Below are 17594 nucleotides of genomic sequence, written 5' to 3'. Positions count from 1 at the left end.
ATCCCACTGGTGTCCGGCTGGCCATTTTTGTTCTGTACTTAACATCTCTTCAACACGTACTACATGTACGTAACACGACCTAATACGTTGAAAGTCTGTTTCGATTACAATGCGGTCGTGAAAATTCAATATTCATTGACATGCCCCACAACGGGCGACTTAAACGCACTCTACAGTGTGCTAGCAGCAGTGCCAGACCTGTAGCTCAGATCCTTTTAAACAGAACAAAGATGGCCTAGGCCACCATAGCTCAATTGGTAGAGCAACCGACGCAAAATCGGGAGGTTGTGGGTTCGGATCCCACTGGTGTCCAGCTGGCCATTTTTGTTCTGTACTCAACATCTCTTCAACACGTACTACATGTACGTAACATGACCTAATACGTTGAAAGTCTGTTTCGTTTACAGTGCGGTCGTGAAAATTCAATATTCATCACCTATTAATAATTTTACATGATGTTTGGGGATGTTATCTATGGTCTTCTTCTGTTTCTTCATGGTCTTTTGAGGAGTTGTTTTTATCATTAGTGGGAGCATGGACATTTGTTATAGTATAGATTTTATATGATGATAAACAGGATGATAAATCGCATTGTGAGTTTCACAGAGAGGGAAAGTCCTCTTAGTTTTAATTACTGCATTGGTGGGGTGAATGTTCCTCATGGGGACCATTGTAGGTACCTAGGTGTTAATGTAAGGAAAGATCTTCATTGAGGTAATCACATAAATGGTATTGCAAATAAAGGCTACAGATCTCTGCACATAGTTATGAGGGTATTTAGGAGTTGTAGTAAGGAAGTGAAGGAGAGGGCATATAAGTCTCTGGTAAGACCCCATCTTGAGTATGGTTCCAGTGTATGGGATCTTCACCAGCATTACTTCATTTAAGAACTGGAAAAAATCCTAAGAAAAGCAACTCGATTTGTTCTGGGTGATTTCCGACAAAAGAGTAGCGTTACAAAAGTGTTGCAAAGTTTGGGCTGGATAGACTAGGGAAAAAGAAGACGAGCTGCTTGACTAAGTGGTATGTTCTTATAAAATTATTGTTTATGGGTCCACTTTTCAATATATAAAAGACTAACACTCATATTAAGTGATAAACTTAGTCATGATCCTATTTGGTCATTTTTATCCACAACAACATGGAACAACATGGCTTTAGGGCTGGAAGAAGCACAACAGATCTGATACGTGCTTTGAGGATGTTGTCAGAGAAACACTGGGAAGGAGGAAAAGACCTAATTATTGTGTTTATGGACCTTGAAAAGGTGTATGATAATGTTCCTAGATCAACTATTTGGAAAAGTCTTAGAAAACTTGGTGTACCGGAGTACCTTATTAGGAAGATCCAAATGCTATATACTAATTGTAAAAGCTGTGTCAGAATTGGAGATGGTCAGTCTGAATGGTTCAATACAACCAAAGGAGTACAACAGGGAAGTGCCTTATCACCTCTTCTATTCATAGCAGTTATGGACACCATTTTAAAGGAACTAAAAGGAAAAGGTAATAAAGTTCTTCAGGCTCTGGTGTTTGCAGACGATGTGGCAATATGGGATGAAACAGAGGAGGGGGTGCAAAATAATCTGAATGCAGGGTGTAAGAAGTTTGATGATTATGGAATGAAATTGAACCCATCAAAAACAGTAGCATTAAAAATCAGCAGACATTATACAGAATGTAACATAAAAATACAGGACCACCAAGTTGAAGTAGTACACTAATTCAGTTATTTAGGAAGCGTAATCGCTAGTAATAACAGAGCTGAGATAGAAATAACAAACAGAGTAACCCAAGGCTCTAACTTTTACAGTATCGTTAGACACCTACTATGGGATGAGAAGGTCCCACAAAGAACAAAAATGACCCTGTACAAGTCATATTTCATTCCCATCCTTACATATTCTCTGGAACCTGCACACTAACATCAAAGGATTGTAGTAGGATTCAAGCCTGTGAAATGAAATTTCTTAGAACTGCCCTCCAAAAGACCCGACTTGATCATGTGAAAAATGATGAGATTCGATCTAATCTAGGTCTAAATGAATCGATGGAGGAAAGACTTAGGTCATCTAGACTTAAATGGTTTGGGCATGTTAAACGAATGAATAGCACAAGGTTACCATGTGCTTATTCGGAAGAGAGAATAACAGGTAGAAGACCAGTGTGAAGACCAAGAAGAAGATGGATGGGCCAACTGAGGGAATCTGTCTTGGACAACAAAATGTTTTTGAATGGGCAACTTTGGAAGACGCTTGTTTACAAACACCCTACCTGGCTCGCTGGAAGGGCAAACCGATGATGATGATGATGATGATGAAATGACACGTTAAATCAGTAAAATATGTTGAACAAATGAACACACATTATGCAGTAATGAAATGGCATATGGCTTTTAGTGCCGGGAGTGTCTGAGGACATGTTCAGCTCACCAGGTTCGGGTCTTTTGATTTGACTCCCGTAGGCGACCTGCTCATCATGATGAGGATGAAATGTCGATGAAGACGACACATACACCCATCCTCTGTGCCAGCGAAATTATCCAATGATGGTTAAAATTCCCAACCCTGCCGGGAATCGAATCCGGGACCCCTGTGATAAAAAGAACTCCACGTTAACCATTTATCCATGGAATCAGACGCATTATGCAGTTGTCTGTCGTAAAGTAGTCTTCTTGTTTCAGATTGGTTGAAATCAACAGTGTGGTTATTAGAAACAGAAGATATAGATGTTGATTCCCATAAGGAATCTGAAATACTTGTTCCAAATGAGTAAATTTATAATACCAAAATATTTGGTTTGTTATTGGACATTCGGGACAAGTATTTCAGGTTCTCTATGGGAATCAACGTCCATATCAACTTGATGGCCAGGCAGGCATCAGTTTTTGAAAGAGAGACGAAGTCTCTTTGGCACTGCTGGTGGCTCCAAGTAGCCTACGCCGTGGCTCCACAGTATACACTAGCCATTTAAAAAGTCACGAATTTCATGTTTGGTCCGTATTGAATAGAGATTACAAAACAATGAATTAGATTGAAAGGTGGATCCTGTACAGTCTAATTCATTGTTATGCACTATTCATTCATTCATTCATTCATTTATTTAGCTTCCATAGACTGTACAATTACATATTTTGAAATATGCCAACAGTATAGGAGGTGTCGAGTGATTTCTTAATACTAACAATAATATATGTACAGTAATGAACATTTTGAAAAAGAAGAAAAAGAAAAACAGAAACACCAAATACCTCAATGTTAGGACAGCACATCTTAATTTTTTTAAATAATAAATAGTATTAATAACCAATATTTACAAGACAAAATAAAAATCTGTGAGTGTGATGTTAATTATGCGTACATAATCAATGTGGCATTTAACATATTTTTAAGGCTATATACTGGATATTAAGAACGTTTACAAGTTAATAAGTAATAGCACCATTACCAGCACTTCATCATGTATTCTTCTGTACTATAGAAGCAGCTACTCAGCAGAAGATTTTTTTAAAAACTGTGGTTAATGAACTGATGGGACTAATGTCTTTAATCTTATTTGGAAGCTTATTATACAATCTGATTCCAACAGAGTCTACATGTCTCAAGGCAATGGTTTTACTCTTGTGCTCAATAAAAATATTATTTCTTGTTCGCGTCTGGTAATTGTGATTGTCAAAATTCTTTCTGAAGTGATCAAGATATTTTTTCATGTGTAGAATGCATTACATAATGTATATGCTTGGTACTGGGAGCATCCTTAGTCTCTTAAATAATGATCTGCAATGATCTGACCTGTTACGTCTCAATATAATTCTGATGGCTCATTTCTGTATTCAAAAAATTACATCAAGATTTGATTGGTAGTAGCCCCAGAGACCAATAGCATATGTGATGACTGAATGGAAATATCCAAAATATGCTATTCTAACGTATTCTTCACTACAACTATTGGACAAAATCCTTAAGGCAAAACAAACAGAACTCAGAGACTTCCTTATTTTTTTCATATGACAATCCCATCTTAATTTCTAATCTATATGGACACCTAAAAATTTTGTGGTCAATGTATTTTCAATTGCATTTAATATAAGGTTGTGTTTTTTTGCAGTTTTGTCATGGTAGTTATATGTCTTGAATTCCATATATTAGCTCTTTTTTAGGTTCAGTATTAATTTGTTTTTCCTGAACCATGATTCTAACCTAGACAGGACTGTATTTACTGCAGTTTCTATAGACATAGGGTCAGGATTATTAATAATTATGTTTGTATTATTAGCATACCGAACTGCAGTTTCTACTTGATTATAGTGAGGAAGATCATTCACATACATACATACATACATTACATTATCATTATAGGCTGTTATGCCTCTCAGCGTTCAGTCTACAAGCCTCTGAGAATTTACTAAACGTCGCCACAATCCTCGATTTGCAACTAGTGTTGTGGCCTCATTTAGTTCTATACATCTTATCTTTAAATCGTTAGAAACTGAGTCTAACCATCGTCGCCTTGGTCTCCCTCTACTTCTCTTACCCTCCATAACAGAGTCCATTATTCTCCTAGGTAATCTACCCTCCTCCATTCGCCTCACATGACCCCACCACCAAAGCCAGTTTATGCGTACAGCTTCATCCATGAAGTTCATTCCTAAATGAGCCTTTATCTCCTTATTCCGAGTACCCTCCTGCCATTGTTCCCACCTGTTTGTACTAGCAATCATTCTTGCCACTTTCATGTCTGTTACTTCTAACTTATGAATAAGATATCCTGAGTCCACCCAACTTTCGCTCCCATAAAGCAAAGTTGGTCTGAAAACTGACCGATGTAAAGATAGTTTCGTCTGGGAGCTGACTTCCTTCTTACAGAATACTGCTGATCGCAACTGTCAGCTCACTGCATTAGCTTTACTACACCTTGATTCAATTGCACTTACTATATTACCATCCTGGGAGAACACACAACCTAAATACTTGAAATTATCGACCTGTTCTAGCTTTGTATCACCAATCTGACATTCTGTTGAATTTCTTACCTACTGACATCAATTTAGTCTTTGAGAGGCTAATTTTCATACCATACTCATTGCACCTATTTTCTAGTTCCAAGATATTAGACTGCAGGCTATCGGCACAGACTGCCATTAAGACCAAGTCGTCAGCATAGGCCAAACTGCCTTCTACATTTCCACCTAACTGAATCCCTCCCTGCCACTGTATACCTTTCAGCAGATGATCCATGTAAACTACGAACAGCAAAGGTGAAAGATTACAGCCTTGTCTAACTCCTGTAAGTACCCTGAACCAAGAACTCATTCTACCATCAATTCTCACTGAAGCCCAATTGTTAACATAAATGCCTTTGATTGATTTTAATAAGCTACCTTTAATTCCATAGTCCCCCAGTATAGTGAACATCTTTTCCCTCGGTACCCTGTCATATGCTTTCTCTAGATCTACGAAACATAAACACAACTGCCTATTCCTCTCGTAGCATTTTTCAATTACCTGGCGCATACTGAAAATCTGATCCTGACAGCCTCTTTGTGGTCTGAAACCACACTGGTTTTCATCCGACTTCCTCTCAACGACTGATCGCACACTCCCTTCCAAGATGCCAGTGAATACTTTGCCTGGTATACTAATCAATGAGATACCTCAATAGTTGTTGCAATCCTTCCTGTTCCCTTGCTTATAGATAGGTGCAATTACTGCTTTTGTCCAATCTGAAGGTACCTTACCAACACTCTACGCTAATTTTACTACTGTATGGAGCCATTTCATCCCTGCCTTCCCACTATACTTCATCATTTTAGGTCTAATTTCATCTATTCCTGCTGCCTTATGACAATGGAGTTTATTTACCATCCTTTCCACTTCCTCAAGCATAATTTCACCAACATCATTTTCCTCCTCCCCATGAGCTTGGCTGTTTGCAACACCATCATGATGATTTCCTTTTACATTGAGAAGATGTTCAAAATATTCCCTCCACCTGTCCAGTGATTCCCTGGGATGTATTATGAGTTCACTTGAATTACTCAAAACACTGTTCAATTCCTTTTTCCCTCTCTTCCTGAGATTCTTTATTACTGTCCCTGCTGCTTGACCTAGGCTTTCCAGGTTATTACCAAAATCATCCCATGACTTCTTTTTGGATTCAACAACTATTTGTTTCGCTCTGTTTCTTTCATCTACGTACAAATCCCTGTCTGCCTCGGCCCTTGTTTGGAGCCATTTCTGATAAGCCTTCTTTTTACATTTACAGGCTGCTCTCACTTCATCATTCCACCAAGATGTTCGCCTTTTCCCGTCTTTACACACAGTTGTTCCTAGGCATTCCCTTGTTGGTTCTACTACAGCGTCCCTGTATGCCATCCATTCACTTTCTATATGCTGAACCTGCTTATTGTCTACTGTTCAAAAATTCTCACTAATCATATCCATGTACTTCTGTCTAATTTCCTCGACCTGGAGATTTTTTACCCTTATTCATTTGCAGACAGATTTCACTTTCTCTACCCTAGGCCTAGAGATACTTAGTTCACTACAGATCGAATAGTGGTCTGTATCATCAAAACATCCGCGAAAAACTTGTACATTCCTAACAGATTTCCTGAATTCGAAGTCTGTTAAGATATAGTCTATTATGGATCTGGTACCCCTAGCCTCCCATGTGTGGCGGTGAATAGCCTTATGCTTGAAGAATGTATTCATAACAGCTAAACCCATACTAGCACAGAAATCCAGCAAATGCTTCCCATTCCCATTAGCTTTCATATCTTCCTCACATTTACCAATCACCTTTCGTATCCTTCAGTTCTATTCCCAACTCTTGCATACCAATATGAATGGTCCATTATTGGTTATTGGTATTATAAATTTAACAATATGAATGGTCCATTATTGCTTATTGGTATTATAAATTTACTCATTCGGAACAAATATTTCAGATTCCCTATGGAAATCAACATCTGTATCATCTGATGGCCAAGCAGGATCAATTTTTGGTAATGAGGCAAAGTCTCTCATAATGCATTGGCACTGCCGGTGTCTACAATTAGCCTACGCAGTGGCCTCCACAGTACGCACTAGCCATGCGGCTTGGTAGGTGTGCTAGGTACCAAGTGATGAGCCCAGCCTAGCACACAGGGGCGAAACTCTGGCAACTAGGAATGAGTTAGCTGGAAAATTTATAATGTCCAATAAAGGACCATTCATATTTTTATTATAAATTTACTAATTTGGATCAAATATTTCAGATTCCCTATGGGAATCAACATCTGTATCATCAGATAACAGATTACAAAAAAAAAAAAAAAATACATGATCTAAAACTTGAAGACAAAAGACCAAGAGGGCGATCAAGACTCAGGTATAAGGACATGGTGAAGATTGACATTCAACAGCGAGGACATACTTTGGAAACCATCAAAGAAGGAGAGAAGTTCAGAGACCACAACTGGTGGAGAAGCCTCGTTCGCCGACCCATCGCTTAAGATGGAACGAAGTGGGATATGTACGTATGTATGTATGTATGTAATATTCCAGGCAAGTCGGTGACATTTGGCGACTTCGTCACAGCCAATGACGTGTAGTCTTCCCTCTCACTCGCTCCGAGCTTCAGATTGTCTCGCTAACCTACATACTGTGATCAGCTGTTCTAAACCGTGCTATTTCCAATACTTGATAAAATAATGAGCTATGCCCCAGGAATAAATATGACCTTAGGCATTCATGGTACAATAGGCACTGAGCTCGATAGCTGCAGTCGCTTAAGTGCGGCCAGTATCCAGTATTCGGAAGATAGTGGGCTCGAGCCCCACTGTCGGCAGCCCTGAAGATGGTTTTCCGTGGTTTCCCATTTTCACACCAGGCAAATGCTAGGGCTGTAGCTTAAATAAGGCCATGGCTGCTTCCTTCTCACATCCAGCCCTTTCCTGTCCCATTGTCGCCATAAGACCTATCTGTGTCGGTGTGACGTAATGCAGCTTTAAAAAAAAAAAGTACAATAGGTATGTAAGAAAATGGCAGAGTGGGACTTAAAATCTTTGGTGGAGCGTGCTTGACTTAAAACTGTTGTGGTACGTGGTTGACTTGAAATCTCTGTGGAATGTGAAGTGTTTCTCTGACCTACAAACTGTGGAGTACTTAGGCACTTTGTATTATATTACTTATGTTGCTTGGGTCTTATATTTTGGTGAAAGCTATGGAGTTCTGTATTTCAGAATTTCCATAATTTATGGAGTGGAACAACAAGCGTGTGTTGCTCAATTGAAAGTATCTTAAAACCAAGTGTTAGAATCAGTGAACACAGAATTATAAAGGTACAGTATCAATGTGATATAGCAAGTGCCGATAGTGAGAATCTGCAAGTTGTGTTGATGTACAGTGAGAGTGAAGGGTATTTATCTATATATATATATGTTTTGTAATTAGTGTTCATCAGGCTAACTACAAATGGTAGCTTGGTCCTCACTTTTGGTTTCCCACTGTTTTTTTGTTGTAGTTCAATAATTGTATAAATATGGAGTCTTCGAGCAGTATTTTGTGAGTGTATTCTATGTATATTTTTTTGTGTGTTGATGTGGTGCTCATGCACGGATATTATTCAGAATATAGCTAGTTATTTTAGAAACAGTGGAGTTACTGATGAGCCTAGGTGCAGTTCCTACCTATTTAGTCATTTTCAGAAGGTGAGGTAAGGCCTGAAACAGATGTACCAGTACGCAGTTTTATATGTACGCCCTGGGAGACAGAATTATCATGCTTTGAGGGATGCATTATGGTGAACTCTGGTGGCCATATTACGGACATTTCAATTAATTATTTTTATTAATACCGGGAGGTACACGTCAACCCCATGCATTTAAATGAAGCGCCTTCAAGAACGCTATCTTAACACATAAAGTTTACAACAGCTATTTCAAGAAGTTGGAACTTTTCTCCATAGATGTCTCTATTTAAGAACTGATGTCATGCACTCTGGTGCAAAGTGGAATAACTAGAAATTTAAGGAAATTTTGTGTTTATAGGTTTTCTGAACTGAATTGACTTTCTTTGTTATTGATACTTCAAAGTTTGCAATACTTCTTACTGATCCCGCCAACTTTGGATTCTGGCCAATCAAATATTTTTGTATTTAATTTTCAGCAAATCAAATGCTTTTTGTAACTTTTCAATTGTCCAATAAAATGAGAGGGTGTGTCCGGTTTTAGTCCAGAGCCTTCTCGATCCTTCCTCTCGGGTATAAATACTGACGCCTTTTTGAGTTAACTTGTCTTATTGATCTTCGCGTTACTGAGTGTGTGTGTTAAGAGAGGATGTGGGGGCCTCATTCTTCGGCAGGCAGAACATCAGCCAAAGGTAATGGCCACCATTTTTCTATCTCAGTAGTTATCTCCATAAGCTGACTTGAGGGGAAGGTTCCAATCTTTAACTATGTAACAGTCAGTTTCCGAAAATGTAAACTTTCTACCTTCTCATGTAAAAGTTCAAGTCAAAAGTACTTAAACTGAAAACCGGGGATAGAGAGTGCGTTACCCTCTCGAGTTCCCCTTCAACTAGTCTTGAGGTGACTACTATTTTGTAACTGTTTTCACTATTGTAAATTGTAACTTAGCTTGTCCATCTAGTCACGTCAGTAGTTTAAGATTAGCCTCTGCATCGTCAGGCCACAAGCCCAAGTAGGGTTTTAATCTTTGATTTCAAGGAGCGCAAGTGTCTGCCTCGGCAGTAACTTTAACCTGTTTGTTTTCTTCCTACCAAGGCCCAGTAGAATGAGTATTTCTATACTCCTGTAAAAACTTTTCTGTTAAGTGGTTAAACTGTTGAGTGTTGAAGACAGTGATATCTGTTTGAACTATTAAATGTACTGTAGGTTGTGCCTAGAGAGGCCTGAAAGTGTAAATTTTATTCAGCTTTAATCTCTTTAGTTTAAAGGCTGTAAGGGTTTGGGAGCACAGTCTTCTTGGTAGAATTGTAAAATATATTTGTGTGAATATTGAATGGTGCCTTTGGAAGGCCATAACTTGTAACCTTTGGAGCAAAGTGTTCTTGAAAAATGTGATTTAAATTTCATGTTAAACAACTTGGAAGATTTGTCTCCTTGCCTACCTAACTAAACGCAACAGTAATGATGTAGGGACGTTGTAAATAGGGAGCTGGAAGCTCAAAATTTGTAACTACCTTTTCTAGGTTTATCTGTTGTTCTATTTTGTACAAAACTACCTCTGTACCTAAAATCTTGATGTTTGTTAAAATTTAATATCTGAAAAGAAATATAACCTTTATTTTAAAGTTTTAAATTAATCTTTGACTATCGTAAATACACCCATTCAAACCAGCACCTTCTTTCACCTCTCTGTGATCCACGAAAACCTCGTAACAATTTTATTCATTTATTTCAGTTATTTATTCATACATAACATTTAGATTACACATGTCACATATTCCCGTTGTGATTTTGTGATTTACATCTAAGTACCTGCTGATAGTAAGTTAGCTTTTGAGGAAAGGCAGTGTGAAATATTAACTGAGGTTTTGTTCTCACTTTAAGCTTAAAAGTTGTTTTTCCTTACATTATCGTGTGTGCTCTAGTACATATATCAATGCTTTAAGTAATGAATCATGACTTTCAAGTGCATGTCTGCCTCGCAGCAGAGCAATATCAACATCAAGGACAATCGGTGTTTTGGATTTGCATATCTTCATGAATTAATAAGGGACTGGTGAACCACCCAAGGTATCCTCTCAAAATGTTGTCCCCAAATTATTCTTTCCCTTGGATTACACGTACAAAAGAAGAGGCTAAGTTGAATAGCATTTTTGTCTTATTATTTTATGAAATACTTCCTCTCATGCAGAGGCTGCCTTGCAACAAAGTATACTTCTACATTTATTTTTAGAAGAGAAATGTTCAGAAATGTCGAAGGTAACCAAATTGTAACAGTTATTTCTTAGAATTATCAGTGAGCCCCTTAAAGCCATGATGACAGTCTCCCGTAACGTTGTAACTGGCAGAGACATCTGTTTCCAGAAATTAGTGGCAAAAACGGGAATCGTTCCCCTTGCTCCAATCATCAGACCTACTGTGTCGATTTCCTCTATCTGGTATTTCTCCCTGTAGTAAGGAATTGTTGGTAAGTAAATATTCCTCTTCTCGAGGTTCACATCCGAGGGCTGCGACTTACGGCTTTCAAAGCAAATTATGGGGTCGATGATGATAACCTCTCTTCTTATTCTTGAAAACAATGATGTCGATCCTTCTGTGGCTTCCATTGTCCGCTAAGCCATGAACCTCTTCAAATACCTAGAAACCATGGTCTTTCAGCATTGATGCAATTAACGAGCAGATGACGCGTATTCCTTAAAAGTTCACCATGACGGAAAGATCCCAGAACATAATTTTAGAAAACTCAGGCCCAGTTTCTTCAACAAATGTTGAGTGTTAACACTGCTGTTAAGGAGACTTAACACATAATTTAACAAAATGATCTTCTCGTCAAGAATTGTTAGCTCTAACAAAATGTTAATACTTGTGTTAAATTAACATGGCAGCAGCCCTGTGTTAAACTTCTTAACTGATAAAATTTTAAAATAGAGGCATGTAGAAGACAAGTTTGAAGCTTCACTGCTGTATGAAGACTATTTATAAACTGAAGAAAGCAAAGGACGACCCATACTAAGAAAAAACGACTTTTTAGAGTTGTCAGAAGAAAGATTTCTACAAATATATCTAATAACCAAAGCCATAATGAACAAGGTACTGGAAGAAATTAAAAATAGGTTGGAGTTTCCAATAGATTGAAAATTATCAGTGTCTTCATCGCAGCAGTAGCTAATATTTTTTATAAGGAGAGGTCAGACTCTGCGTCCAATCGATTCCAATGAGCTAATTAATATACCTATTGGGAACACTCAACAGTAACTCGTGTATAAGGGTTTAGGTCAATACGCTTTCGTTTTAGAAAAAATTGAGGACAAATGTCATGAGGCAGGATCCGCTTCAGACCAAGTGGAGGTGATAGAACATTAACGAACATATTTTACTTAAACATGTCAGGTCCGCAATCTGATAATTTCCGAAAAACTGATGAATCCACAGATTCCAGTGCAACGTGTATATACTTGAAGGGTTGCAACACAGTCAAGTCACCGTACTTGTCTATGAACCGCGAGGACGTGAGTTTGAGTCCCACCATACCTATATTTTTTATACACATGTAATTATTATTTGAGGGAACTTGAAGGTAAAAATACGAATAAAAATATTATGCAAACTGCAGTGAACTTTACTACTTCTTCTTCTTCTTCTTCTTCTTAATCTGTTTACCCTCCAGGGTCGGTTTTTTCCTTGGACTCAGCGAGGGATCCCACCTCTACCACCTCAAGGGCAATGCCCCGGAGCTTCAGACTCTGGGTCGGGGGATACAACTGGGGAGGATGACCAGTACCTTGCACAGGCGGCCTCACCTGCTATGCTGAACAGGAGCCTTGCGGGGGGATGGGAAGATTAGAAGGGATAGATAAAGAAGAGGGAAGGAAGTGGCTGTGGCCTTAAGTTAGGTACCATCCCAGCATTTTCCTAGAGGAGAAGTGGGAAACCACGGAATACCACTTCCAGGATGGCTGAGGTGAGAATCAAACCCATCTCTACTCAGTTGACATCTGAGGCTGAGTGGACCCCGTTCCAGCCCTCATACCACTTTTCAAATTTCGTGGCAGAGCCGGGAATGGAACCTGGGCCTCCGGGGGTGGCAGCTAATCACACTAACCACTACATCACAGAGGGGGACAACTTTACCTCAAATATACAGAGAGAGAGATCCAGCACCAACTGTGAAAATGTTTAGGCCCACCGGTATGTTAATTACAGGTAGAAAATTAAGTGTACTGCAATTTGCGTAATATTTTATTCCCATTTTTATCTTCACGTTCCCTCAAGTTTTAATTTATTTTGTACAAGAATTATAGCTGCGACAAGACTCGAACTTACGTTAACGAGTTTTGCAGACAAGTACAGTGCCCACTAGGCTACCGCTTGGTTTGACTGTGATATAACTCACAAGTACATATGCGTTGCATTGGAATCGGGGATTCATTAATTGTTCAGAAATTATTAGGTTGTGGACCTGACATGTTTAAGTAAAATTTGTTCGCCTTTTAGCGTTCTATCATCTCCACTTTGTCTGAAGCGGATCCTGTGTCATGACATTTGACCTCATTTTTTTCGAAAATGAAAGCGTATAGACCTAAATCCTTATACTGGTTCACGAGTTACTGTTGAGTGTCTTACCACAGGTACATTGAAGCTCGTTGAAATCGGTTGACCTCAGGGTCTGTTAGATATTATGCTTGAGACACTTTTCATGTAATTGCAGGCGACTATGTTCATGAGTGCAAGACAAGAGTATGTAGAATTCTGCAAAGAATTCCTGCTGTCATTGCAGCATTAACAAGGCATTACATTATTTTCCCCGCAGTAAAAGAATGCCGAAAATCATTCAAGACATATCAGTTATACATTTACCCGGTGATGTAGGAGCCTTAGTTTGCACTCATATAAGAACAATATTGAATGTTGTGATATAGCAGTCTATTCTTTAATTTTCCAAATACACTCACATACTTTCAAATTACAAATTATAACAACATTTGTCTCGCATTCATCATCGTAACACTTTTGTTGCCTCTTTCTACACATGTTTACGTCTTAGCAGCCTCTGCTAACCATAACCTATAATAATGTCAGACATGTGTGACAAAATACTATTACAACGTACCGCTAGGAGCTCTTTATGTAAAGAAACAAAAGATGCTCCCTGCCAAACGCATTCAGAAATCTCACGGAAATGTGTTAATTTGTCTTTAACAATTGTTTCGTAACAGATGTTGGAAATGTGTTCGTGAAACAGGACACTTTTAACTGAAGTGTTAAATTAATAACAGTTGTTAGTTAACATTGAAGAAATTGAAAGAATATATGAGGAGATAGAAGATTTAATACAATATGTCAAAGGTGACGAGAATCTAATTGTGATGGGAGACTGGAACGCAGTGGTAGGCCAAGGAAGAGAAGGTAGCACAGTAGGAGAATTTGGATTGGGACAAAGGAACGAAAGAGGAAGTCGGCTGGTTGAATTCTGCACTGACCATAAATTAGTCCTCGCCAATACTTGGTTCAAACACCACAAACGACGGCTGTATACGTGGACGAGACCTGGAGACACTGGAAGGTATCAAATAGACTTCATTATGATTAGGCAGAGATTCAGAAACCAGGTGTTGGATTGCAAAACTTTCCCAGGAGCAGACGTGGACTCTGACCACAACTTGTTGGTCATGAAATGCCATCTGAAGTTGAAGAAATTGAAGAAAGGAAAGAATGCAAAAAGATGGGATCTAGACAAGTTGAAAGAAAAGAGTGTGGTGGATCGTTTCAAGGAACATGTTGCACAAGGACTAAATGAAAAGGCCGAAAGAAACACAGTACAGGAAGAGTGGAGAGTCATGAAAAATGAAGTCAGTAGGGCTGCTGAAGAAATGTTAGGAAGGAAGAAAAGATCAACTAAGAATCAGTGGATAACTCAGGAGATACTAGACCTGATTGATGAACGACGAAAATACAAGAATGCTAGAAATGAAGAGGGCAGAAAAGAATACAGGCGATTAAAGAATCAAGTGGATAGAAAGTGCAAGGTGGCTAAGGAAGAATGGCTGAAGGAGAAGTGCAAGGATGTCGAAGGCTGTATGGTCCTGGGAAAGGTAGATGCTGCATACAGGAAAATCAAGGAAACCTTTGGAGAAAGGAAATCTAGGTGCATGAATATTAAGAGCTCAGATGGAAAGCCACTTCTAGGGAAAGAAGACAAAGCAGAAAGATGGCAGGAGCATATCCAACAGTTGTATCAAGGTAACGATGTAGATAATTTGGTTCTGGAACATGAAGAGGCTGTTGATGCTGATGAAATGGGAGACCCAATTTTGAGGTCAGAGTTTGACAGAGCTGTGAGTGACCTAAATAGGAACAAGGCACCTGGAATTGATGATATTCCCTCTGAATTACTGACTGCCTTAGGAGAAACCAGCATGGTAAGGTTATTTCATTTAGTGTGCAAGATATATGAGACAGGAGAAGTCCCATCCGATTTTCGGCAGAATGTTGTTATACCTATTCCCAAGAAAGCCGGTGCTGACAGGTGTGAAAACTACCGCACTATTAGTTTAGTATCTCATGCCTGCAAAATTTTAACACGTATTATTTACAGAAGAATGGAAAAACAAGTTGAAGCTGAGTTGAGGGAAGATCAATTTGGCTTCAGAAGAAATGTAGGAACACGTGAAGCAATCCTGACTTTACGTCTGATCTTAGAGGATCGAATCAAGAAGGACAAGCCCACGTACATGGCATTCGTAGATCTAGAAAAGGCATTCGATAATGTTGATTGGACCAGGCTATTTATGATTCTGAAGATGATAGGGATCAGATACCGAGAACGAAGAATTATCTACAACCTGTATAAAAATCAGTCTGCAGTGATAAGAATCGAGGGCTATGAAAAAGAAGCAGCAATCCAGAAAGGAGTGAGGCAAGGCTGCAGTTTGTCCCCTCTCCTTTTCAATGTTTACATAGAACAGGCAGTAAAGGAAATCAAAGAGAAATTTGGAAAGGGAATCACAGTCCAAGGAGAGGAAATCAAAACCTTGAGATTTGCCGATGATATTGTTATTTTATCTGAGACTGCAGAAGATCTCGAGAAGTTGCTGAATGGTATGGATGAAGTCTTAGGTAAGGAGTACAAGATGAAAATAAATAAGTCCAAAACAAAAGTAATGGAGTGCAGTCGAACGAAGGCAGGTGATATAGGAAATATTAGATTAGGAAACGAAGTCTTAAAGGAAGTAGATGAATATTGTTACTTGGGTAGTAAAATAACCAACGATGGCAGAAGTAAGGAGGACATAAAATGCAGACTAGCACAAGCAAGGAAGAGCTTTCTTAAGAAAAGAAATTTGCTCACTTCAAACATTGATATAGGAATTAGAAAGATGTTTTTGAAGACTTTTGTGTGGAGTGTGGCATTGTATGGAAGTGAAACATGGACGATAACTAGCTCAGAAAGAAAGAGAATAGAAGCTTTTGAAATGTGGTGTTATAGAAGAATGCTGAAGGTGAGATGGATAGATCGAATCACGAATGAAGAGATACTGAATCGAATTGGTGAGAGGAGATCGATTTGGCTAAATTTGACGAGAAGAAGAGATAGAATGATAGGACACATCTTAAGACACCCAGGACTTGTTCAGTTGGTTTTTGAAGGAAGTGTAGGTGGCAAGAACGGTAGGGGTAGACCAAGGTATGAATATGACAAACAGATTAGAGCAGATGTAGGATGCAATAGTTACGTAGAAATGAAAAGGTTAGCACAGGATAGGGTGGCATGGAGAGCTGCATCAAACCAGTCTATGGACTGATGACTCAAACAACAACAGTTAACATTAAGTAAAATTTAACACAGAGTTAGAGAAACCGGGCCTCAGTGTTTAATTTGGGCAAAGTGAAAATGGAAGAGATCTGAACCTTCTAAGGATGAAGGTATTGCCATGAGGGTTGGAAGAGAAAGGAAGTCCCAACTCAGCTAGGGGACGCATAGAAGCCAAGTTGAGCACACCTTGGGGCTTCTAGATGAGTCCAGCATTGCATCCATTTACTCCTCACTTGCCTCTGGGTTTGAATTCTGAGTGATTCACTGTTTTAGTTCATTTGTTGATATATACTTAGTATACAATTTTATGTTTACTCAGTGTATTTTTTTTTCTTTTTTGCCAATTTCAGAATGCAATTTCTCGGAGTTGAATGTGACAGAATATACCTGGCTTCAGCTATCGTTCTTTGTGCTGCTGATTTATATCAAGAGAACTTTTGCTGGGTTCTACAAAGACTTGAAGCTCTTACAGATATACCTCTGCAAGATATTGAGGGTTTTGCTGCCATTATCAACGACTGTTCACTTGGCAAACACTGATAAGAAAAGGCTTAAGTAGTTGGAATTAGTAAGGAAAAATAATCAGAAATAAATGTATGTCATTGTTTTAAACTTTTTAAAGTTGAAAGAATGTCAATAAATATATTCCTATGTTCCACTTTTCTTGTTTCATATGTATTGTAAAGAAATGTTTTAAGAAGATGTTGTCGTAGTTAAAAGTAAATGTGAAAGAAAGGAAGGTATTAAAATTAGGACTATTAGGCAGTACCATATGGCTGATAAAACAGGCATGAGGGAGTTTTTAAAAGTAACTATGATCGCTGGAAAATGAGAAATAAAAATGTAAACAGACTATGGGATGGGTTTAAAGCAATTGTTGAGGAATGTGAAAATAGGTTTGTACCTTTAAAGATGGTAAGGAATGGTAAAGATCCACTATAACAGAGAAGTAAAGAAACTAAGAAGGATATGCAGGTTGGAACGAAATACAGTTAGAAATGGTTATGGAAGTAAGCAGAAATTGAAGGAACTTACTAGGAAATTGAATCTAGCTAAAAAGTCAGCTAAGGATAACATGATGGCAAACATAATTGGTGGTCATACAAATTTTA

At 38.5% G+C, this 17594-nt stretch overlaps 1 protein-coding gene and 1 non-coding gene across 6 annotated transcripts in view; both read left to right on the top strand.

Annotated features, from left to right (window-relative positions):
• LOC136875367 (cyclin N-terminal domain-containing protein 1) overlaps positions 1-17140 on the top strand; it is a 265579-nt gene extending 248439 nt beyond the window's left edge. For all 5 annotated transcript variants that reach the window (XM_067148918.2, XM_067148920.2, XM_067148922.2 and 2 more), the window contains exon 6: positions 16833-17140. In XM_067148918.2, coding sequence (XP_067005019.2) covers positions 16833-17022 — 190 coding nt within the window. In that variant the 3' untranslated portion in view covers positions 17023-17140. The remainder of the gene's footprint in view (positions 1-16832) is intronic.
• TRNAL-CAA (transfer RNA leucine (anticodon CAA)) lies at positions 240-316 on the top strand. Its single transcript has one exon. It is a non-coding gene; the product is annotated as a tRNA-Leu (tRNA).
• Positions 17141-17594: the final 454 nt, after the last annotated feature.

The sequence above is a fragment of the Anabrus simplex genome, chromosome 6, assembly GCF_040414725.1.
Source record: "Anabrus simplex isolate iqAnaSimp1 chromosome 6, ASM4041472v1, whole genome shotgun sequence".
In the NCBI taxonomy this organism is placed as follows: domain Eukaryota; kingdom Metazoa; phylum Arthropoda; class Insecta; order Orthoptera; family Tettigoniidae; genus Anabrus; species Anabrus simplex.
The sequence above is the reverse complement of the archived record's forward strand: the minus strand, read 5'-3'. Positions and strand labels throughout refer to the sequence as shown.